At 42.6% G+C, this 25,579-nt stretch overlaps 1 protein-coding gene across 4 annotated transcripts in view; it reads left to right on the top strand.

Moving 5' to 3' along the window:
- Positions 1-25,579, top strand: part of MCC (MCC regulator of Wnt signaling pathway) — a 347,649-nt gene that overhangs the window by 316,209 nt on the left and 5,861 nt on the right. For all 4 annotated transcript variants that reach the window (XM_074952966.1, XM_074952965.1, XM_074952967.1 and 1 more), the window contains 4 exons: positions 397-631; positions 5,865-6,071; positions 7,537-7,634; positions 24,033-24,155. In XM_074952966.1, coding sequence (XP_074809067.1) covers positions 397-631; positions 5,865-6,071; positions 7,537-7,634; positions 24,033-24,155 — 663 coding nt within the window. The remainder of the gene's footprint in view (positions 1-396; positions 632-5,864; positions 6,072-7,536; positions 7,635-24,032; positions 24,156-25,579) is intronic.

The following is a 25,579-nucleotide window of genomic DNA, read 5'->3' as shown; positions in this document are numbered from 1 at the left end:
CAGGGTTATTTGTAGTAAGTCATGTACAGGTCATGGGCAATAAACAAAAATTCATGGAAGCCCGTTTTTGGGGGGGAGGTTCCGTTTGTTTGTTTTTTATTGCCCATGACCTGTCCATGACTTTTACTAAAAATAACCATGACAAAATCTTAACCTTAATCATGGTAATTCAGGCTGGCGCAACGGTCTTCAGTAGACTGTGTACGTTTGATGATGATCCTGATAAAATTATACTCTGTGGCAACTGTGAGTGTAAATGTGAATGGGTGAATCACGTGTGTGGTGTTGATGAAACAAATTTCAAATGAGGGCTGGGGGAGGAGGTGGGGGGAGAGGGGAGAGGCTAGAGACCTGAATCCTTGTGCAAATGAGTGATGCTGTTTTTGGTCTTCCAAGTACTACCAGCTCAACTGCAAGTAGCTGTGATACGGAGTTCACAAAGGAGGATGAGCAGAGGTTGAAGGATTACATCCAGCAGCTGAAGAATGACAGGGCAGCAGTCAAGCTGACCATGTTGGAGCTGGAGAGCATCCATATTGATCCCCTTAGTTATGATGTCAAACCTCGTGGAGACAACCAGAGGCTAGATCTGGAAAATGCAGTATTGATGCAGGAACTCATGGCAATGAAGGTATTTTATGACATACTGTCTTTGCCCCTGATTGCTTCATGGTGTTACAGAGAGGTAACTAACAGTGATGCTCAGGACCACTATGAGACCTGCACATTCCAAAGGACATTGTGACAATAGCAAGGGTGTGCACAACTTACCGCTCTCTATCCGGTTAATGTGTAACCTAACCCTGTTGCATGCCCTGTGCTATATCTGAAAGGTTGTAGCATACCCGCAGCTCTGTATCCTGTGCAGTCCATTAGACCTAAACTATTCAATAGGGACCCTAGTATTACACAACACTGTAACCCCATTGCTTGCCCCACCACATCCAATGCGATCAGTATAGCGTCCTTTGTGCTTGTTTATTTTTATATTAAATTGTTGTGCTGCCCCCATATTTTCCTTTGCTGCAGGTGTTTGAATTGCAGCGCATAACGGCATTGTGGAAGTTGGCAGTGGGGAGCTGGGAGGTTATGTGACAGTGGGGTGTTTTGCACCCAGGAGACGGTTGAGAATTTCTCATTTCCCCCTTTTCCACCCAACTCCTCAAGCCACTCTTGATAGTGACTAACTGTCCCACTGCACTCTGCCTAATATCTGGTACTATATTCAAGAGCAACAAGCAGGCATATTCACTTGACGTTTCTGCTAAAAGATCAGCAATGAAATAGTTAAAGTTGATGTTTTAAATTGTCATCAGACTTTCCTGTTAACACGCCTTGGCCATGAATGGGAACAGTTCACTCCCCAGTCAGAGCTGTAGTATCAGCATGCCTGCAGACTCAGGCAGCCACCACTGCAACTCTTCATATTTTGATGCAACCTAGATATAGGAAGACACTTACTATTTTTCCTCTTTTAAAGAACTCTTTGATTCTGGAGCATAATTAGCTGTACAGCAACTTAACAATGATTGATGGACAGTTCTGCTGTTATTTACACACCAGTGTAATTGCATTATACATGGAGCCCATGGCATACTCACTACCCTCACTGTAAGGGCGTAGCATGCCTAGTCCCCTTTCTACCAAAGAGTGTTTGGTAGAATCACAGACCTGGAGTGTTGATCATGACACTTGGGGTGGCATCTAGCTGGGTTGGAGGTCACATTCAACAATCCCAGGTAGTGAGAGAGGGCTTTAGCAATAACCAAGTCTGCGTGCATTAAGCAAGGACTTCGATGCATGGTTCTAAACTTATGACACAGCAATCAAGAAGCCACATGCTTGCAATAGGGAGATATGACAGCAGAGGTGCTCAAGGGAGACCAAAAGCATGAGACAGCATTGCTAACGTAATGTTTCATTATCTCACTCACAAGCTTGTGCATGTACCACTCTGAGAAAACACTCAAAGCTTTGTGTACTGAGGCAGAACAAAGCCACCTCCTTTTCATATTGCCTCAGGAAAGAAGAAGGGCCTGTTAAAAACTATCATCCTTAAGGCACTCAAGTGATCACCATTTCAGAGCAATGTCTTGACACTGTGCTGCAACAAAGAATTGGGGTGGGAGTAGGGGATATAGGAGCATGGAGATTTTCAGTGGTGGAGCTAGTTAGGACTAAACTGTGATCTCTGAGGCCTGATCTACGTACACAGTTGTACCAATATAACGAAGGGCTTGGCTACACTTGCTAGTTAGAGCACATTAAAGCAGCCCCGGGTGCTTTGACTCCCAATGTGTCCACACTGGCAAGGCACGTAGAGTGCCTGGACTCTGCAGCTGGAGCGCACCTGGTAATCCACCTCCACAAGAAGCATAGAGCTTGCTCCGCTCCGGCTGAAACGCCTGGGCGTCAGTGTGAACGCGGTGTTGCATTACTGCGCTGTGATCGGCCTCCAGAAACGTCCCATAATCCCCTTAAGTCAAGTGGCCTCTCTTCTCATTGTTTTGGAATCAGCTGCAGGAATGCGGATATGCCCTTTCAAAGCTCCATTTCCGACAGCCAGCATGCTTATCTGCTCTGGAACAAAGCAAGCCATAACTGTGGAATGCTGCTTGTTGTGAGTGTGTGAGAGAGAAAAGCGAGGGGGAGGGGGGCCTGCTGCTGTCTGAACTTACAAGACAGCATGCTGACACACTCTCAGCCCCCCCAAAACCCACTCTCTCTCCCTCCACATACACACAACACACTCCACCCCACCCCCTACATTTGAAAAGCATTTTGCAGCCACTTGCACGCTGGGATAGCTACCACAATGAACTGCTCTTTGTGGCGTTGCAAGAGCTGCTAATGTGGCCACGCCAGTGTGTTTGCAGCTGACAGTGTAAACACACGGCAGCGTTTTCCCTGCTGCGGTCTCCGAAGGCTGGTTTAATTCCCAGGGCTCTACATCTGTAAGTGTAGCCATGCCCTAATATATGATTTTATACCAATTTAGTTAAACTGGTACAACATTGTGTGGATCTTCTTATATCGGTTTAGCCTGGGCTTGTAACCAGGTTAAATCAATATAACCAGGCATAAACCATTGTAAGGGTGTCCACAATGTTGCATCAGTTTAACAAAACCAATTTAGATTAAACCACACTTGCCTGTGTGTAGGCAAGTCCTAAACATATGTATCAATATCCTCAATTCTGCATTTGATTTCCTCCCTCTCCTTCCACTGAGAATAATTTTTTGGGGGGGGTAGGGCAGAGAGCTTTCTACATCATTGAGAAACAACCCCTCCTATTTCCTCCTGCTTTATCCTCACACCTCTGATGCTCCACTTCACAGCCACCATCTTCCTAATCTAGGAAAATTGGTGGGAGGGACTCTCTTTGGAGTCCATGGGCACCACTCTTCACTCAGCAATAGGCATTGATTCACAGATTTTAAAGCCAGAAAGGACCATTATGCTCATTTAGTCTGACCTCCTGCTTAACATAGGCCTAAGAACCACATCCTGTAATTTCTATATCAAGCCCATTATTTCTGTTTGAGCTATAGTGTATTTTTTCAGAAAGATATCTAGTCTTAATATAACGATTTCACGTGAGGAAGAATCCACCACATCCCTAGGCAAGTTGTTCCTGTGGTTAATTATTACCCTCATTGTTAAAAATTTGTACCTTATTACAAGTCTGAATTTTTCTAGCATCAGCTTCCAACTATTCGATCTCATTATGCCTTTTTCTGCTAGATTAAAGAGAGCAGAAATCTCTTTCTTGTGTAGGTACTTACAGACCATGATCAAGTCACCTCTTAACCTTTGCTGGTATAAACTAAATAGACTGAGCTTTTAAAGTCTCTCATTATTAGGCCAGACCTTGAGTCATTCTTGTAACTCTTTTCTGATCCCTTTCTAATTTTCCAACATCCTTTTTGAAATGTGGACACCTTTCCAGTTAATAGTCACATTCATACTTTATACAGAGGTAACACAACCTCCCTCCTCCTCCTTGATATTGCCCTCTTTAAGTATCTGAGAATTGTGGTCACGCTCCTAGCTACACCGTTGCACTGGGAGCTCCTGTTCAGCTGGGTATCCACTCTGACTCCTAAGTCCTTTTCATTGTCACTGCCTTCCAGGATACAATTCCGTATCCTATAAATGTGACCTACATTGTTTATTCCTAGATATATGACCTTGCATTTGGCCATATTAAAACACATTGTTCAAATGATACTAGGTGCTCCAGGTCTGCCTATATAACTGACCTCTGCCTGTCATTATTTACCACTCCACTAATTTTTATGTCACCTACAAATTTTAGCAATGATTATATATTTTCTTCCAGATGATTGATAAAGATATTGAATGGCACTAGGCTAAGAACAGATCCTTGTGGGACCCCACTAGAAACACTCCTGTTGGGTGATGATTCCCCATTCACAGTGTTCCTTTTTGCAGTCTGTCAGTTAACCAGTTTTTACAACATTTAATATTGGCTACATTAACAAAAATTCACTGTACTAAATTATCAAAATGTCATGCAGGACTAAGTCAGATGCCTTACAGAAGTCTAAGTATAATATGTCAGCAAGTTGCCTTTATCAACCAAACTTGTGATCTCATCAAAAAAATCAAGTTTGTCTGACAAGATCTATTTCCATATAACTATGTTGATTGGCATTAATTGTGCTATCACTCTTTAATTCTTTACTGATTGCATCCCAATCAGCCTTCCCACAATTTGTCCTGGAATTGATGTTAAGTTAACTGGCCTATAGTTAGACCAGCCCTGCTGAATGATACAAGGTTCTCTTCTATCAGACTTATGTCCACTGCCTCCTTTCACAGTCTGAGCACTGAGCTTTTGGTCAGAGGGAGTATTGCCCTTCTCCTGCCTCTACAAAAATGTTAATCGAACTAAATAAGCACTGGAATGTTTTGATATAGTCTTCGCTGACCGTGGATTACATGCTGGGAAAGTAAGATTCTTTGGATTAATATGATACCCCTTCCAGATTTTTTGGCCTCAGAATATGCTTTCAGGTAAAAACTGTGGCCGCGTTTCTGGAGTAAGCCATATAGAAAGGAATTGCTGTACTTCTAGATATGTTCCGATGGTGTATGAGAGCAGATATGATTTGTGGGCATGGGGAATGGACACACTGACGTTATAACATACGTACAACAAGGGTTTGTTCTGAGAAAGTTGGCAGCAATATTGTAACCATCTGATTGGCAGGAGAATTATCTGCAGGAACAAGCTTTTAAAATTAAGCTTCCTTGTAAAGTATCAGTATCTCTTCTGTATGTCAGATTCAGACAGGCGACAAACTAGTGTAATGTTCACCTTTTTCTGAACCTCTCAACAGTTAGGATAAGTTACACTGACAGACTGTCTTACATCTTCACACCTGCTTTCAGCATACCACTTGCCCCTTTACACATCACCTGTGAATTTGGTCCTGTGAGTCTGAGTGCAAGATGGTGTGGCTAAAAGACGTATATATTACACCAGTTCAGACTTCTCTCTGAGTAGGATCTCTTATGGCTCAAGGGGATAGCTTTTCAAACATTTCTGTGGTTATTTTTACTTATAAATATAATACATAATTATATTCAATACCAATAATATATTTACAGCAGAAAATTCTCTACTGCTGCCTGTGTCTGTAAATGTTCTTTGTTGAGATAATACATTTGAATCGTATGAATGATTCCTAAATTAAAAATTCATTGAAAATCAAATTTAAGCCCCACCTTGGCAAGCAGCACAAGTGTGATTCATTCACTGTAAGACTCTGTCTCCCTTCTGTGTACAGTTCTGTGAAGTGGTATCTTGATGTGATCTTCTGTGTGTCCCCAACAGGAGGAGATGGCAGAGCTAAAGGCACAACTGTACTTGCTAGAGAAAGAAAAGAAAGCACTGGAGTTGAAACTTAGCACTCGAGAGGCCCAAGAACAGGCCTACCTAGTTCACATTGAGCACCTGAAGTCTGAAGTAGAAGAGCAAAAAGAACAGAAAATGAGATCCCTCAGCTCCACCAGTAGTGGCAGCAAAGACAAATTGGGCAAGGTCAGGAATTAATACCAGTCTCCAGAATCAGAGTAAACATAACTAAAGACATTTCATCTCCCTGTCGTTACCAGTTTTAAGCATGTTAATCATCCCTGCTTTCTCCCTTCCATCTACACACACACACCTTTCTCCCTCTTCCAGTTGTCACGTATTATATGTAAGGTTAAGATTTCATCATGGTTATTTTTAGTAAACGTCACAGACAGGTCACAGGCAATAAACAAAAATTCACGGAAGTCCATGACCCACATGCATGACTTTTACTAAAAATAACTGACAAAATCGGGGGTGGGGGAGGGAAGGGGGAGGGGCGCGGATTCAGCACCCGCTGCTGCTGCAGCTCCCAGGTCCCCCAGGTGCCTGTGGTTGCTCAGAGATCCAGGATCTCTACCACCCATGGTGGCTGAGAGTGCCCGAGTCCCCACCGCTGCCCACAGTGGCCTGGAGCTGTGGGAGCTGCCCACAGCTGGAGCTCTGAGGTCCCCTCGCCACCAGCGGCTGAGAGCTCCAGGGCCCCTGCTGGCTGCCAGCTCCAGCCCTACCGCCCCTGGGCTGAAGTGGAAAATGTCACAGAGGTCTATGGAAGTCACAGATTCTGTGACCTCCATGACATAATCTTACCCTTAATTATATGGCACCTTCCATCCTGGATCTCTAAGCACTTTGCAGACACTGCAAAGTTAAGCCCATGTCCCTTGAGCAAAATGCAGTTATTAATTCTGGGAAGATGACAATCATTTGGCACTAGCATACTAGCTACTATTACCAACTTTATTGTCATTTGGCTGTTGTATCTCCTTGAAAGTCAATAGTTATGGGGTTTGTGAAATCCAGAAATAAACTGAGATGCATTAGTCTCATTTCACTAGGAAATGACTGGAGATTTCATTATAAAACCCCCTCACAATGCAGGTAGGTACCAGTGGTTGGGGAGAAAATAATTTCCCCTTAAATTAGCAAAATCTGTGTATTGCTATCTTTAGGTTTATAATTTTTCTAAGGAAATAGGGACACCCTAGAAATTCTATAATCCCATACCTATGCTGCTGTGTCCCTTTGTTCCTCTGTCCCTACAAAGCCCCAGCAGAAAAAAAAATTACAGAAGTGTCCCTCTGTATTTTTGACTGCACATCATTTGAATTTCTGCATGCTCACTGTGCTTTTTCCCTTCAAACCTGGTGTCAAAAGTGGAATAAGACACCAGAGAATGTATGCTCTACAGCAGAATTCTGCAAATTATTTATTATTGTGTGATGGTTTGTAAAACAGCGGGTGAATCTGTGGAATATAATGCATTGACCCATCTCTTGGTGTATTGATGTTTCTACATGACACTTGTGTTGTTTATACTGATTTAATTTTAGCTCAGTTTTAAAAGCAGTTGTAAGTTTAAAAGTGCTCATAGTTCCCCCCCTTAAGGTGATGAGTAACTCTTAGTAAGGCAATCTTGCTCATTTCTCAGGAATGCACAGATGGGACCCCAACACCATTAACCCTAGCTGAGCTGAGACCATACAATGACAGTGAACTGGCTGCAGAACTAACAAATGCACTCAGACGGTAAGCACCCTCTTCCACTTCCTGGAGACATTATTTATTCCACAATCCTAGGGTAAGATTTCATTCTGTGTTGTATCTTTTGATCTGGCACATTTTGTAGGGATCTTCAGAGGTTTGCCCATGAGGAAAAACCAGGACTAAAGTTTTCTTACAGTTTGTTTTCTGCTTGTTGTTCTTTCTTGTTTTTTTTTAATTTAGAAATTGCTCTGTGGTGCTCTTCTCCATGGTCCCTAAACTTCTCAGAAATGTGAATGAATTTTAGCCTCACAAAACCTTTGAGGTAGGGAAATGCTGTTATTCCCATTTTACCCATGAGGAACCTGAGGCAGAGACAGGTTAAGTGATTTGCTGAAGGTCACCAGGAAACCTATTGTAATGCTAGGATTAGAATCCAGAGCTCCAGCTAAGAAGGTTTAGCCCCAGGTCAGTAGTTCGATGGGAGACCACTGAAGAACCCCTAGGTGCTGCAGGGAGTAGTTTTCAAAAGCAACATTCACCCTCTGAGCGAGTACCAAACCAGTGCCATGGCGTGGCGATAAGATTGCTGTTTTGTGAGAAGTTTTGGCTTTCAGATGAGATACAAAACTGATATCTTGACAACTTTTTTCATTAATAGCCAGACTTTTAAGCTGAGGTCCATATGAGGTTGCACACCTACTATATATTCTCATATGTAATGATTGTAATTGTGCAGTGTATGTGGTGACTTAAAGTGAAAATGGTTACTTAGTTGCCTAAATGTCATTTATATGCACGTTCCACCAGCCTCCAATTGTAAAGATTTGGTCTTTATCAATCCCATAGAACTTTTTTGCAAGAGACCAACTTCCCAGTTCCTACTATGATAATTACATTCTACCTACCTAAAATTACACTAACTGCTTTAGTTTGAAAAATATATTCATCTGCATTTCTGGCCTAAAAGCTGTATATAGTGTTGGTGTGGCTTATCAGACAGTTGCTGTGTTTCACTCCAGAGACAATTTCATTTCAGTGTTTTACGTATGTAATGTACACAGGGATCCCTGAGGATGAAAGGCATTATATAAATGTAAGGTCATTACTACTGTAAAATCAATACAGCTAATATTATTTGCTTCCTAGTTTCAAAGTTGCAGTTGCTGAATATTTAGCTTGGCTGGTACAGTAAACAAAAAATGTTGTGGTTAAAAAATTGTAATTTGTTTGTGAGGGTGTGTTCCATTTGGTAAAACCTGGCTGGGTAAGTGAATTGAGTAATCATTATCCAAGAGCCTTTTGCCTTAGCCCAATGGAAAACAGTCCTGGTGCTGAGAGCTGGGTTAGCATTGCGTGTCTTCTTTCCAGCTGTAGCTTTTGAATTTTATTGCCTTTTGCTCCCCGGTTTCAAGATGGGACCACTGGCCTTAACTAGTAGAGATTGAGTAAAGTGCGGTTTGCTGACTAAACACAGAAAAACTTCAGTTTATCAACTGCGCCATAAGTCAATTAGCATGGATTTCCAGTTAAGGGCCTAGCAAACAGATAGTGAGTGCAGCCAATTGGGTAGGAGGGGAAAGAAAAAATAATCAGATTAAACTGCTCATAAAGTTAGGAGCTTACGCTCTTTGTATAATGGAAATCGGACTGAGTTAGTTACAACATGTTACATGTGATGGTTGCTGCCAGCTGGGCTCCAGCACGATTTCCATGATCAGTGGGGACAGGAATTTGTACTGAGAACTGTGCCAGCCGAACCAGGCCATAGGCTAACCGCCTTGTGTAGTCTGTTGATTTTCAAGAGAGTTCTCAGAGAAAAAGTCCTATCCCCAGAGCTGAGGGAAACTATGCTAAACCCTGATTGGCAACAGCTGTGTTTAAAAAGATCTATATCATTGTACTTAACTTGGTTTTGATCTCAGTGTAGATAGGACCTTAGAGATCTAAATAAGGTTTACGTAACTGTGCATCCACAAAAGACCTTTTCCTCATTAATGCAACTGTAACAATGTTTGTGTGTGCATAACAACAGCCACTATGAGCTGAGTTATGACTTGGGGGAGGACTTATGCCCTGAGAGCTGGTGTGCAGATTTCTCAGTCCTGCTCCCACTTGCATCTCAGGACAATGTATTATCAATGCCTCCTGTACTCCCTGAGTCCATATCAGTGAAATTTGTGAAGACTCCACTCCCTAAATAAGCATTGCTTAAGCAATAAGTGATTGCTTAACCTCTTGCTGTGTCCAGACAGGGTTGACCCTTGAATTAGCTTCTGAAGTCCACCCACCTGGCCTAGGGTTCCCTAAAATGTCAGTGTAGTGCTCATAAATGAATAAGCACTGTGTATCAGACTGTCAGCTCTCATTTACAATAAAAACATATACTCTGCTCTTAGGTTAGCCAAGATAACCCCCGAAATGAAAGCTGCAAGTGAACTGAAGCAGTGCTTACTTCCTGAGTCTGTGAACAACCTGGGAGGGAAAATCTCTTGAAATTTATCTCTGGAACCTAATAGTGACATTGCTCAGTGCTACTCCTATTAGCAGAAACATCCAGCCATTGTGCTTATTATCCATGGGTGTTAGACACAATGGTGAATACTTAGGGCACTGAGATAGCTGGTTCCTAAGAGGGGAAAAGAAGGTCACATTCCCCAAAAATGCAGTCACCTCCAAACCTGCCCACAAGTGAGAGGGAAAGAAGAGGTGCATTTCTTCCCTATGGCCAAAAGCCTCAAACACCTTCAGAGTGTTATAGGTCCAACCGCTTCCTACACCTTCCTGGTTGCCAAAAGCACCAGCTGTTTCCTATTGGCTGTCAAAACCTACAGCTTTCCCTAAATGATCTTTCTTATGCAGTTGCTGCAGAGCATATGGGGGCCTTCTCTATTGAAGTAATGCTAATTATATTTTAAAATAGTGTATTCCTGTGAAAAAGCAGAGGAAGATCGTCTTGTGCTGAAAAAAAATACATTGACATAATCATCTGGAAGCATTTATTTTTTCATGGCCTGTAGCTAGTTTTGCAGCAGCATCACCACCAAATGTGCTTAGTGCTGTAGTGATTGCTTAACCTCTTGCTGTGTCCAGACAGGGTTGACCCTGGAATTAGCTTCTGAAATCCACCCACCTGGCCTAGGGATTCCCTAAAATGTCAGTGTAGTGCTCATAAATGAATGATTTGGGGAGATCCAACAAAAGGATCATATTCTTACCTTGTTGTGTTAGTGCATATTTTTATTTGTACCAGTTTAACAGGTTTCCTTGTCACAGTTGCTTTGGAATCAACTTGATAGTTTCTCCTGGGCTGTGCACTGTGAAACTCCATCTAATGTGCTTCCACTGTAGACCTCTTTCCTCTTCTCTTCTATAAACAAGCCACACGCAAAGTAGTAGTAATCTGCAAGTTACATGCTATAAAGTCACATTTGGACTACCAGGTTTCCACTATTATAGACTGGGGCGGGCTGTCTGTCTGTCTGTCTTGCTTTGTATGTTCATGCCAAGTTCTGGCTGAATGTAAATCTGCCCCATTCCCCAAAATATATTTTTAGCACTGTTTTGTTTCTCTTTTTATGGTGTAATGCAGATGTGGGCAAACTGTGCCCGCGGGACCATCCTGCCCAGCCCCTGAGCCCCCAGCTGGGGAGGCTAGCCCCCAGCACCTCCCCTGCTGTCCCCCTTTCCCCACAGCCTCACCTTGCCGCGCTGCCAGCATTCTGGCCCTCCACTCCTGCTGTGCAGCACGGCGGTGTGGCTGGCTCCGGCATGGTAAGGGGGCGGGGAGCAGGGGGTCCCCAGGTGCAGTCAGGGAGCAGAGGGCGGTCAGAGGACAGGGAACGGGGGGGTTGGATAGGCATGGGAGCCCTAGGGGGCCTGTCAGGGGGCAGGGATGTGGATAGGGGTCGGGGCAGTTAGAAGACGGGGGGGTGGTGGTTAGGGGCGGGGGGTCCCGGGAGGGGGCAGTCAGGGGACAAGGAACAGGGGGGGTTGGATGGGTCGGGGGTTTTAAGGGGGGCAGTGAGGGGGCGGGAAGTGGGAGGGGGTGAATAGGGAGCAGGGGCCAGGCTGTTTGGGGAGGCACAGCCTTCCCTACTCGGCCCTCCATACAGTTTTGCAAGTCTGATGTGGCCCTCGGGCCAAAAAATTTGCCCACCCCTGGTCTAATAGAATGTGTTGACGGGTGTCCAAAGTGAAGACATTTGACAGTCTCAAGACAATGAGTAATGGTGCCGCACAGATTGTTGGCAGAAAATATCTTGTGTTCAGGATGGAGTGAAAAAATATTTCCAACAGCCTGATGGCATCACATTGTGTTGTGTCATGCCAGAAACCAGGGCTGTAAGAGAGGATTTGTTGGAATTCCCAACTGCCAGGAATAGTGGTGGCTCAGCACGGCGGTGGATGCTGACACAGTCTCTGTGGGGACCCATAAGTAGTACATGCCTCGCTGCTGTGCTCTCCTCTCCAGCTGCAGGAGGGAAGACTGTAGCTTTGTCCATTTCACTTCATACTTAACTAATGCATTATCAGGCCATGAATGCTTATGGCAACTACTCTGCAGGGAGGAGGAAATGAGAAAAATGTCCTGTAGGGAATGAACTTGCCTGCAGGGAGATGCATAAGATGATGTAACTGGGTCTTATTTAGTCTCTGATTTCTATAGTGCTGTGAAAAATGGATGAGAACCTCTGCATCCCCTTAGGCCCATACAGCAATATTCTGATGCATTAGGCCCTCTCACATTCTTTAACCATCCACAACAAAATTGGAGTTATAATAGCTTTGGTGTCTGCGTGGATTTTTTGTAATTCTTTATATTTATTAAAATGCTTGGCCAGGAGGACTGATGGCTCCAGGGATTGGTAATGGCATACAAAGCCCGTCACCATTTCAAATCCAGACCAGGTCAATATTTGCCAAAAGTCATTACATCTGATGGCCATTCAGGGCCTGTGTGAAATGAGTCAGTGATCTCAGTCCCGTGGATTGGTGTCCACTCACAAAAGCCACCATTCCACTTGGCGCCCCTGTTGCGACAGCCTCAGCAGAGAGGCCAAGGATTGAATGGGCATGGAGACTAGCCTAGCAGAAGAGAGTTGAGGCTGTACAGTGAAGCGGGCAGTGCTACTGCACATGCTATGCTAGTTCTGTGCATAAAGAGGCTATGATCTGTGGGCTGTCAAACACTGGCCCCTCCTCCAGTACTAAACACACTTACAAAAATGTTCTGGTCAGAGATTACCTCTCACTGCTCAGTATTTATCATTATTCCACCCACCTCAAAACCGGAGCTATGGACACTTCCATTAGTGTGTTTAAAAAGTTGTCTCGTTTCACTATAGCTTCTGTAATTTCCTAGTGAGAGACAGTAACGTTCTTACAGACTCCCCAAAGAGATCCTTATGCTTGTTGCAGTAGCAGCGCCCTGGTATTTGGAGATCAGCAATGTCACAGAAAGCTGTGCTGAATCACGATAGTGGCCATTTCTTCACATAATGCCAATTACGTTTGGACCAAACTGTAGAGTTTGGATTCCGTGTTCTGCGCCACTCATGGCTGTTTGGATTTGAGGTTTAGGTTCAGCTCTTGATGACAGTGATATCCAGTCATGAAGTTGGGATCCTGACCTGGATATAAGTGTCTCCAAAATTCAGGCCTATTTTGAACACAGAGGAAAGAGGAAAAAGAGGAAAGCGAAACTACAGCATATTGTAATGATCCAAAGAAACAGTGACAATTAAAAAGTGCCACAGTGAAGTGTCCCTTTCTGCCATACTGCAGCTCAAACCGTATATGCAGATGTCAATAAAGCTTTTACATATTAAAAAACAGCCTGTCAATTTTCCCACAGCATTTTGTCTGCTCCTTTTTGGTAGAGTTATTTCACATTTACTTCTTTCCTTGACCTAATTATAGTGTACATTAAATGGGATCAAGGGGCTTGGAACTTGGTAGCATTTCAGAACCAAATTTTGTGACAGGGTGCAGGGAAGTCACAATGACATAGTCATCTGCAAAATTCAAGGATCCCTGCCCTTTTATGCTTCGACCATTATCCAGTCTCTCACTGGCCCAAGAGATTTCCCTTAGTCCATTGAGCCTGGGGGAGAGGGGAGCTATTTTGTCATTTTTCACCAATAACCAGTATCACTCTCATTTGTTTTTTAACTAGAATGAGTAGCTCTGCTCACCACAGAATAGTCGCCCAAATCACTAAGCAACTATACCACTTGACAGAATTGTCGGTCTGTACTCAGCCCAGAACTGGAAAAGCTCCAGGTCAGGACAAATCTGTGCAGGGAAGCTTGACCAGGGAGTGCCTCCATTATGCCCCTCTCTAATTATTGTGAAGAGCCCCTATTTTAGAGGTGCCAAACCACCACAACTCCCATGGATTTCTGAGAGAGCTGTGACTTCTGAACCTCTGGTCATCAGGCCACACATAGAATAGTGCAGTGCTCCTGCATACAACTGCAAGACAAACTTTAAACACCTTTCTTCCTTTTCCTCTGCACAGTCAAACTGGTGGGAGGAAACACTGCAGGCGTCTGCTGATCCAAACACACCTGTGAGCTGGACAAATGTCATATCTGAAAAGGCTTTTTCCCCCTCTAGCTTTTTAGGGGTATTTTGTTACTGTTGCTATTAAGGAAGCAAATATTTCTGTGTGGCCCTCTTCTTTTGTGTTCCATATTACCTGTCGCAGCTTGAGTGGCCAATGTAACTGTGCTGTTTAATTGGTTTAGGGATGTTACATGCAGTGCTGGCACTGGTTGTTAGTTTAAGCTGCTAATGGAACGAGGATTCAGCTGCAATGGTTTTAAACATACCATTGCCTATGGTCTCTAGAGGAGAGGAGAGCTTCATATGGAATGGCTGGTGGCTGAATCAGAAACTACAAGTGTGTGTCATCCTGTCCTACAGGAGTTGGACGATGCATTTCATGCCCTCATAAGCAGGCACAGTGAGTGGGGTAAGACATCCTGGGCCAAACCTGCAGCAAGTATGGGGAGACCAAACTGACAGAAAACTTCAAAAAGTTTGCTCTGTCTTGTGTGGGACCAGGGTTTGGGATTTTCTGCCCAAATTGGATTCAGAGCATTTGATGTGGCTAGATGTACGAAAGTAGAGAAACATTGGGGCCCTGTTAACTAGCCTTTCCACTGAAACCATTCCATAAGCCTGAGCCAAAGCTCATTAAAGCAACTCAGCAGTTATCCACTTTAATTCCACTCAGCAATTGTTTTGGTCTTAAAAATGTAAACCAAGATACTCCATTACTACCATGTCAGTAATTTCAATGAATAAGTGGTACTGTTTTCCAGAGGCTGTTGCTATGCATTAGGCCTGTGAGCTACACATACTCAGAAGGTAGGTTTTTCCTTCAGAACATTGCAGGCAGGGATTTTCCCAAATGACTTGTTCAGTTCCCTGCTGACTGTTCACTGCAGCAGGGAGTTATTAACTAATTGAAACAGAACCATAGTCTCCTATGAGATTGGCTTTCAGGCATATCTCTGATCACAGGCTCATTCCCTGTCAGTGCACACATGCACCAGTTTTCTCTGCATGCATCTCACACAAGATGTGATGTGCCACTGCTATGTTTTCTCAACTCCCTATTGCTGCAGGATCAATTGGAAAAGGAAGGTGTGGGAGGTGAGAGCAGAGGGAATGCTAAACAAAAGCAAGTTGTAAGGTTGAAACAGCTACTGAATTTAGGGTGTGTACAAGTTTGAGTGTTCCTTTAAAATAGTTCATTCTCTCTCTCATTTAAATATAAACCTACAGACACCCACCATAGATTCATTCTGAAAAGATGCTGTGTTATAAATAGCACAATTCTTTTAACGTGTTCTGTTTTATTAAACATGCATTTGCTGATTCTTCATATTCTGTTGATTTATCATAGCAATCAGGAGAGTGAAGCTGTGCTCAGAATTCCATATATGCATATAGCCCTTTAGTGCATTAATGAAATGCAAAGTGCACCTCCAAGTTCCTTATCACTCCGATACAAACTACAGAACAAATGCATGGAAGGGCACAAATGTTAGAAGGATTTCCACATGCCAAAATGGGATCTCTTAGCTAATTGGGGAACAGTAGATACTAAGGAAATTCTGAAGGCGCAGAGAATATTTTCACAAGATCTTATAAAGTGTTAGAGAGACTGCGGATTTACCAGCATTTGTAGCTGTGATGAAGTCTCTGGCATACTGGTAAAAATGGAAAATACAACACCTTGGAGGAGAGAACTTGAATTCATGTGTTTTGATTGTTCAGCCAGTCTGCAAACAAATCTCGGTTTCTCAAATTCCAAAACAAATTAGTAATGTTGGATGAATATCTATCTCTTTGCTTTTGCTGCTGCTTCAGTGTCCATATGTCTGAGCAGCACTTTTCTGTAGAAGGCCCATTGAAATCAATGGAATGTAATAATAAATAAGTATATAGCAGGTACTCAGAATTCAGAAGTGTTCCTGTGGATTGGTTTTCAGGGGTTCGTGAGGTTTCACTCCATCAAATTGCTGTGGTGTCTTTCATGAGAATTCCTGCAAAGGGCAGATGGTTTGATGCCCTTTTCAGCGAACCACAGTATCTCAGGAAAAGGTAACAACTACCTGAATCCTGCCACTACAAATTAGGAGATTTATTTCACTGGTGCAACCCACATTGCAGGCTCCTATTGGCAGTAAGTGTGGAAGGAGTAGGGGGTGCCGCATACACAGTGCGAAAGCCCCTGAATGCCCAGGAGGCTCAGAGCTGGCACCTGAAAAGAATTTGACCCATCTAGGAGGTACTGAGGATAGGTCAGGCAGGAGATGTGCTGATACAATTCCTCTCCCAGGCAGCCTCCCTGTAACAACGAAGGAAAGGTAGAGGTACAGACTGAATCCAGAGTGTATGGATTGAGAACTTCCTTCATTGGCAAAGTGGATTTTCAAAAAAACCCACTATGGAATAACAGAAGTAAGTCAGTTGCTTGTTTGCTCACAGTGCAAGAAAAGCTCCTAGAAATCTTTTAAAAGAAACTCCACTTTTCATCATTTCTTCTCTAGCACTTCAGTAGGAGATGTCCACTGGGCCTTTGTCACAGGTGATGTGTTGACAACTTTAAAATGAATTGCCGCCTTGCGGAGTTCCTTACTATGCAAGTTGCTGCAGTGTGGTCTTTGTTTCAGTGCAGTATTTTCTGACTGATTCTTGATTTAAATGGGCCTGAATTATTTTTTTTCTTTTTTTACTTACTATATATATTCGTCCTAGCTCACCTACTACTCATGCTGTGTCACAGGCCAGCATAAATATATCTCCCCCTCCCCCTTTCGAAGTCCCCAGCCACCCACCTCCCCAGTGCAGGCAGACACTCAATCTCTTCCCTGCTCTGTTCAGGCTCTTAAATGGCTCTTAACATTGTGGTATCAGAGCACCTGTCAAAAGTGCATTAAAGCAATGTGACTAACTTCTGTAATGTCTTGTTCATTCATCTCTGATTCGCTCCCCAAGGTGAAATGGGGGGGAGGTTGTTTTGCTTAACTAAGATAAACTAAAAAGAAAAGGAGTACTTGTGGCACCTTAGAGACTAACCAATTTATTTGAGCATAAGCTTTCGTGAGCTACAGCTCACTTCATCGGATGCATACTGTGGAAAGTGTAGAAGGTCTTTTATACACACAAAGCATGAAAAAATACCTCCCCCCACCCTAAGATAAACTATTATCTGTATACTGCTGCGTGTTTGTATTAACTATTAAAGCAAGGGCATTTGGAAGTTGAAAGTGGTGAGATTTGTGATGGTCCTTAGGCCCATGCCCACCCCCCTCCTCACCAAAAAAAAACAACAAAAAACCACCCTAGAAACTTAAGAATATGCATGAGTCAGTACAGCAAAGAATTTTTAAGACTTTTCTTTAACAAAGATTCTTTCCACCCTCTCATTCTAACCTAACCGTATATCCTTGACAACAATACATTGGTATAAGTAGCTAGCATTCAGTTTTTCCCTGACTTGTTTTGGCAAAACCCTTCTACTGCTGAAGATGGATTTAAAATTCGTTAAACTAGCATGTTAAATGGCTCTTCCTGTGGTTATAAAATGCTGCCACTTTCAGGCCAGCGCTGGAACTGTGGTCTTGTTGAGGCAATTCCAGAAAATCTCAGCGTAGTCTCAGAGGAATTCAAAAGGTTTCACACACTGCAGTGTGATAAGTTGGTGTCAAATGGTCTTTAAGGTGCTTCATTCCTCAACTCTATTAAGGTGCAGATCTAGACTGGACAGGGTCTCTAGAGAAATGCTATTCTTTGACAACTCTCAGTGATTATGTATCAGATGTGTTCAGTTTACAATTAAAAATATGCTTGTTTCCTAACTGTGATCCTTGAAAACCCAACCTAGGCCCAGAAAGTCAATAGTTCTGCTGGCCAAATCATGTCTTCACACCTGTTTTAGTGACCACTGTTTTCAAGTTAAGCACCTGTGCAACCTCATCATAGTGAGATTCTGCCAGAAGTGACACCTGTATAACCCCCATAGCACTCAGTAGAGTTGTACAGGTGTCACTGTTCACTAAATTTCAATTACAAAGCTAAACAGTTTTGTTAATGAATGACAAGATGAACTAGATTCCAGTTCTGACACACTTTGTTGTGTTGGCTCTGTCGGGCTAGCAGGAGGAAACAACAGTATAAATTTATTTTAGTCACTGTAATAGGGATATGTTACTCAATATACACAAGGAGTAGATCTGTTGAGTAAAGTGGTATTTTACAGTGACCTTTAGAGAACTTTTTTCAGAGTAACAGCCGTGTTGGTCTGTATTCACAAAAAGAAAAGGAGTCCTTGTGGCACCTTAGAGACTAACCAATTTATTTAGGCATAAGCTTTCGTGAGCTACAGCTCACTTCATCCAATGCATCCGATGAAGTGAGCTGTAGCTCACGAAAGCTTATGCTCAAATAAATTGGTTAGTCTCTAAGGTGCCACAAGTACTCCTTTTCTTCAGAGAACTGTACTTCGATGTTATTGCATGGTTAGAATTCAAGCTCTTCTGTATTTTACAGCTGTGTAAGAGAAAGTAACATTGCCATTGTGGGGGGTCGAGTGTACATTTGGTATGGTGGCATACGCTATTACAATTATAGTGACTTACATCATTTGTACAATGGGGTACAAAGCACACAGAGCATTAATTTGTATGTTTCCTATATACACAAATTATGGAATATTTTCTTTGGCTAACACAGTAAACAAAAAATTCTGGGGGTTAAAATCAGAATTTCATTGTGTGGGGAGCCCTACCAAACAACCTTGAGTGTTGAATAACCACTGCCCAATGACCACATTCGGACAGGTGGAGCTTGGGTCAGTACTATGTCTTGTTTGCAGCCATAACTTTTGGATTTCCCTTGTGGCTTTGGAAGTTGGAAACTTCGTATCATGATGATGCCTCTAGCATAAACAGCAGAGACTTGTAATGAAGAAGTGGGGTTTGTTGATTAAACCGATAACCTCACTTTATCAGCGGTGCCATAAATTGGACACCATGGATTAAGGACCTAGGACAAGGGCGCCAATTGCAGGGGCAGGGGAAGATGGGAGCTACTCCCTGAGTTTCATACAGGAGGCGTGCACGCTCCCAGGTGGAGCTCTTAACTACAGCACAGTATTAGTGTGAAATGTAAGTTCTGTAGAGGAGAGGTGCATCTGGGGCAGGGAGTCAGTATTTTGTTTACAAACAGAGGCAGGGTGATTAAGATAAGAAAGGGCTGGTGATTAAATTAATGGTATAGAAGTTTAGCCTTTAAAAGAGGAATCCCTCCGTGGAGGGGAGAGAAGGCTGAGGGGTTGTTTCAGAGAGAACAGGGGATTCAGGAAAAATACAGCAAAGCACTGAGCCTAGGTTACATTCAGAAAAGGGGGCCATTTGGGGGCGTAGGTAAAAAGAAGGGGTCAAACCCAGGAAAGGGCTAAGTGTATAGAGAAGTTTCCACTCTACCTGTGGTACTTATGTAGTATTATCACCATAGTATCTGAGGCTGCACCTCACAATATCTAACCTATTTCTCCTCCCAGCCCCTCGGTGAGGTAAAGCAATGCAGTTATCCCCTCAACTACCTGAAGGAGGGTTCCAAAGGGGATGGAGCTAGGCTGTTCTCAGTGGTGGCAGATGCCAGAACAAGGAGCAATGGTCTCAAGTTGCTGGGGGGCGGGGTCTAGGTTAGATACTAGGAAACACTACTTCACCAGGAGGGTGGTGAAGCACTTTACCTGGGGAAGTGCTGGAATCTCCATCCCTAGAGGTTTTTAAGGCCCGGCTTGACAAAGCCCTGGCTGGGATGATTTAGTTGGGGTTGGACTAGATGGCCTCCTGAGGTCTCTTCCAACCCTAATATTCTATGATTGTACAGATGGGGCACTGAGGCACACACAGATTAAAGGGCAGATTTTCAAAGGTATTTAGGCACCTAGTGAGATTTTCAAATGCACTTAGAAGGTTTGGTGCTTTGTAAACCCCACTGGATATCTAGCTACATCTTTGGGTGCCTAAAAGCCTTTGAAATTCTGTCCTTAAAGCACTGGCCTTGGGTCAGACAGGAAGTCCGTGGGGGGAGTAGAACTCAGGTCTCTCAGGGCTAGCTCCCTATCCAGCAGACCAGCCTCTCCCTCTCTCTCTGCTGCATGCTACAAAAAAAGAGAACTCTGATAGATGGGAGAAAAACCAAGGTGGCCAGTTCTCTGAGACTCCAGCAAATGGTCCTAGGATGGATGTCATGGTTTACAGCATGAAAAGCAGCACAGAGGTTAGGAAGGATGGAGAATGAGAGTCAGATGAGAGGAGATCACTTAACTCCCAAGGGGTGGCAGGTTCTGCCCCACGCTGGGTTTTACAGCAATGGCTGCTGTGCAGTTTTACATTTTAACTGAAAACCATTTTGTTCAGTCATTTTTTGTTCCGAGTTTGAGAAAAGGAAGGAATGAGAAAGTGTCCTATAAGTATCAGATGTGTTTACGCCTCAAATCCTTAGAGTTTTTCAGCTGTATTCAGGCCAATTTCAGAGCAAAGAACAGAAACTGCATCCACAGAGTCCATAAAGTCAACAATTATTGTCATGATTTGCATTATTCACTGGGCACCATCTGTGTGCTCAGTACTGCCAGAAAATCCAGTCTCAGAGCCAATGCATATAAGATATGTAACTCTGGATAAGATGGCTCAGATATTTAAGTATGAAGTGTGTAGTTATTGACCACATGTGAGCACATGTTCACTGTGAAGTTTGTATCTGTGAGTGGAGGCACTGATGGCAATTAGGGTGACCAGATGTCCCAGTTTTATAGGGACAGTCTCAATATTTGGGGTTTTGTCTTGTATAGGCTCCTATTACCCTCCACCCCCATCCCGATTTTTCACACTTGCTGTCTGGTCACCCTAATGGCAATAGAAGTTTTAATTGATTAAGGACTAGAAGATTTGACCCTCCATCTTTCTTTCTAAAGGAACAGCTGCCCAGAGCTCCTGTGCCTGTTTATTTTCCTTTTCTGACTGCAGTGATCCTGATATAGCAAGTCTGGGGGATTTTTCCCTCAACTTTAAAATACGGAATTTTCTTGATGTTTGGTTTTAAGTAGTCTCCTGTGAGAACTGCACCTCAGTCGCTGTAGTGTTGTGTTTTTAGAGCCTTCTGGAAAGTAACTCGCCTTTAAACAGATGTAAAAGCAGCGTTGTCAAGTCTCATGATAATTGTTTTCCTTAAAGCCCCAGCTCCTGGAGTCACTTGGATATGTGATGATTTCAACCTTCATTCTGAAAGAAAAATGAAGTTTCTAGTCCTCATGGCTACGCAGAAAGCTTCAAAATGTGACCCCAGTGCACCCTAAAGACTCAAAAAGTGGGAGGCAAATTAAAAAGAACCACACATCTGTTGTTTGTACATAATCTCATGATTTTAAAGCCAATCTCATGATTTTTGGCGAGTCTGATTCATGATTTTTGAACATTTGGGATTGGCACTACTGTGAAAGTGATGTGAAAGTGTCAGTTCCGCTCCTGTTTAAGGTTAGTTTCTAATCTGTTGTTTGTAGTGAGGTAGCACCTCTAGAGCCTAAGGCAGATGCCTTGCCCTAGTAGGACGTTTCCAAAGTTAAATGATCTGTTCCAAGCTTGAAGAACTGCAAAAAGGTGATAGGAAGTAGTCTAGATTTTTCTATAATTGTTTCAATTGTTGTATTCAAGAATTAGTAACAAAGCATATACATTAACATTTTAAACCTAACCAGTGTTCCTTAAGTGGCTTGACACAAGATGTGAGAATATGTTAGTATTAGAGCTGAGTGGGTCTAATATTTATTAAATCCTCTTTTTTTTTTTTTAGGAATTAGATACAGTACTCCGATCAGCTAATTTCTAAGTTATCTGCAAAAAACCCCCTTGAGTTTTCAGGTGACTAAGTGGCCCTTGGAATCACAGTTGAAGTTGCATGCCCCTGACCTAGGAACCATGGACCAGTATAGCCCAGAGGGGAAATGAGAGAAGCATAAATCAAATAAAATAGATGTGTAAATAAAGTTTAGTAGCTGAAAGAACCTAAGTGGGGTGAAGTTAATGGAATTCACAATAAAGCTCAAAATGTCAGTGCAATTAAAAAAATACTGTTGATCAATTTGGGCTGAAAAAGGGACATTTACAGCAAATTGAGACTATTTTAGCAGATCTCAGGAGGCAGGCAGGCAGGCCCACAATCAAAAGTTTTAACAAGGGATTTGATTTTACACATTCACTACAGTGTCTTTACCAGACACCATACCTAATCTCTAGCCTTGGGTAGGTTGTCTAATATGCCTTTGAGTATTTGTGCACTGTATGAATTCAGGGTTCCAGCACCTTTTGTGTCTAGAAATTAAAGATGCCCTTAGCAGCAAATAACCTAAATGCAATGCCAGAGCTGCTCCCAAGAGCTCTTGATACTTTATGCTGAAAAATACCCATGCTCCCCTCTTAGCCACTACAGTGGGTAATTGTATAGTCTCATTGGTGGCATGATAGCTTTGTGTGTGTGTAATGAACATATGTTAAAAGAACATTATTAAGTTTGCAAAGGACTCAAAAGTTAGGAAATGCTAGAACTATGCAGTCTCTAATTACATGACATACTCCTTTTTTCCACAAGACCTTGTGCATTCAGTGCACAGAATGAATGTAATGAGCACCTATTCACTATCTTGTTTTCTCCTCACTGTTTGCCCTGTGTAGCCCTGGGTCTTATTTATTGAATGCTATTCAAACCCTGCTCTGAAGACAGAATTATTAATTTCCTTTTGGGTTTTTCAGTGGCAGTCATCACTATATTATCTGAGTGCTTCAAAACCATGGACTTTATCTTCACAACACCCCTGTGTGATAAGTTGATATTATCCCCATTTTACAAATGGTGAATGGAGATAGAGTGCTGAAGGTCAAAAGTTTCCAGTAATTTTGGGTGCCCAACTTGAGGCACCAAGCACTTGATCTTTCAGAGTACTTGCCATTATATAGCACTTTATATGGTCAAAGCACAGCTCCCATTGACTTGATTTGCAGCTGTGAGTGCTCATCACCTCTACAAATCAGATCCTGGCAATCAAGTTGAGCACCCAGAAAATGAGAAACACACAACTACTGACCACATATGAATCGTTTGGTTTCAGTGACTTGCCCAGCATCACATAGGAACTTAGGCAGAGTAAAGGATGGAATCTAGTATTCCAGGGCAGCACTCAACTGCCTTAACCATGAGACCCTCCTTTCTTTTCCTGCAGTATGTGACTCTGATTGTTATTTTGGATGCTAGTGAAGTCCTCCTCTTTAGTTATTGATTTCTCCCTCTTTTATGTAGCAAGTCTTCCTGCAATTTTTTTTAATAAAGAGAATTTTTAAAAAAAAACAAATAATGTTTGATTAGCAAATTACCTAGTTATCCTAGGTCCACCATGTTTGTATTTAAGTTTTCTATATATATTAGCTTTAGGTTTAACTTCTCTTTATAGTGTTTACTTTACTATCTGAGTTGCCATCTTAAATATATAATATATAGAACATGTTATACGCTAATATCTTCTTCCATGCATCTCTTTTCCTAACTGTGGATATTGCACATTCTGCTCTTATATGAGAGAGATGTAGTGTGGACAAGACCATCCCCAGTGACGATCTGATGTTTGTCAATATTTCTTTTATCCTACATGTGAATTGTTACTGTTTTGCTTTTAAAAAAATCAATTTAACAAAAGTTTAACCTCATAAAACTAAATCCGGCATTATCAAAGTAGTATAAAGAAAAATATTTTCCTCCTTTACATCTAACAGAAGGAACTTTGTTGAATGTGATCTATACTCTTGCAAGTCCAAATTGTATGGATAACTGACTCCTTTTTTCACTCCTTGTATCCTGGTGCAGAGAGAAGAAACTGAAAGGGAGAGTGCAAGAGTTAGTGAATGCCTTAGAAAGACTCACAAAGAGCAGCGAAATCAGACATCAGCAGTCTGCTGAGTTTGTTAATGACCTGAAAAGGGCAAACAGGTAAAGGATCTTCTAGTGAATGGATGTACACATTGACTTCTGCTGCATTCTGGCAGTGCACTGTAATCCTCTCTTTCCCTAATGAGCAGTTTTTACATCCTCAGCTGCTTGCCAGTAGTCTCGAAGAATGCAAGGTCAGAGTTGGGGGAAGAGACTAATCCTTCTCACTGAGTGGCCCATAACCAGTGGGGGGGAGGGGGGAGAAAGATTCTATTGCAGTTAAAAATGGCATCCATTATAAAACAATTTTCAGTTTAATCATGTTTGTGAATTATTGCTGTTTTTGCTCACCTCCTCCCTGGGCTGGCTCATGCATCTCTTCTTATCCCTTCAAATTCTCCTGTTATCAAGTTTCCTTCCATAATCCCACTCAGTACTTTAAAGTGAAGCACTGACAGTGATACAGACTGTGCCTCCATCTCCCAGTCGGTCTGCATCAATGGGCTTTGATGGACCGAGAGTTACAATTGTTGTTGGTCCACTTCCTTCAAGGAGTCAACCATTCGCCATGTAATTTGTCACTCATGAGCCATACTTTACCTGTTAGAGAAAGTCTTGGCCATTGACGTGATGGGCAAGACTTGATCTTCAACCAGCACCCATTTGGTGTCTCCTACTGAGCAAAAGGGGAAGTTGAAGAGAGGGCATTTGGCAACTAAATGTAATACATTGTTGACTTCAAAGGGACACTCTCAAGATCTATCTAGGCACTTATAGGGCCTTCATCATTGTAATACCTGATCACCTCACGCTCATCAGTCCATTACCTTACAGGGAAGTACTATTATCCCCATTTTACAGGTGCAGAACTGAAGCACAGAAATTAAATGACTTGCCCAGGTTCATGCCTGGGGTAGGATTTGAACCGAGGTTTCACAAGTCCCTGTCCCATTCCCTATCCACCAGACCTTCCTCCCTGCTCCAGAATTCACCTTCCTTCTTATAAATAATGCGGCATTCAGAATAGAAAATACTTTAATTCCTTTTTGTACTTCATATACTATGGAGAGACTTGACTCATCAATGTCAACTTCTGGTTCTCAGGCACTAACACACTTTTGTTGATTCCCTACACTTTTTGGATAGGCTTGTCAGGGGACAAAAGCAGTAAAAAAACCTCATCCATTGAACTATTTGTGATGATTAATTATTATTATTATTTAATTAAAACATTTATATTCTATAAATCTTTTATTTACAATATCTACATTTTGATCATATACCTACCTGACAGTGTCCCCTTAACAAAGCACTTTGTGATATGCACCTAGGGCCAAGTCCTCGGTGATACACTGAGCAGCCTCTACTCACACTCACACCAGGGAGGTGCGGGTGCTCAGTACCTCAAACAATTGGGCCCACAGTCCTCAGACATCAGATGATAACCTGGAACTGCGTAGCGCACTAGTGCAGCAAGCGTATAG

This window comes from Natator depressus, chromosome 5 (genome assembly GCF_965152275.1).
Source record: "Natator depressus isolate rNatDep1 chromosome 5, rNatDep2.hap1, whole genome shotgun sequence".
NCBI classification, from domain to species: Eukaryota; Metazoa; Chordata; order Testudines; family Cheloniidae; genus Natator; species Natator depressus.
This window is presented reverse-complemented; position numbering and strand designations above follow the sequence as displayed.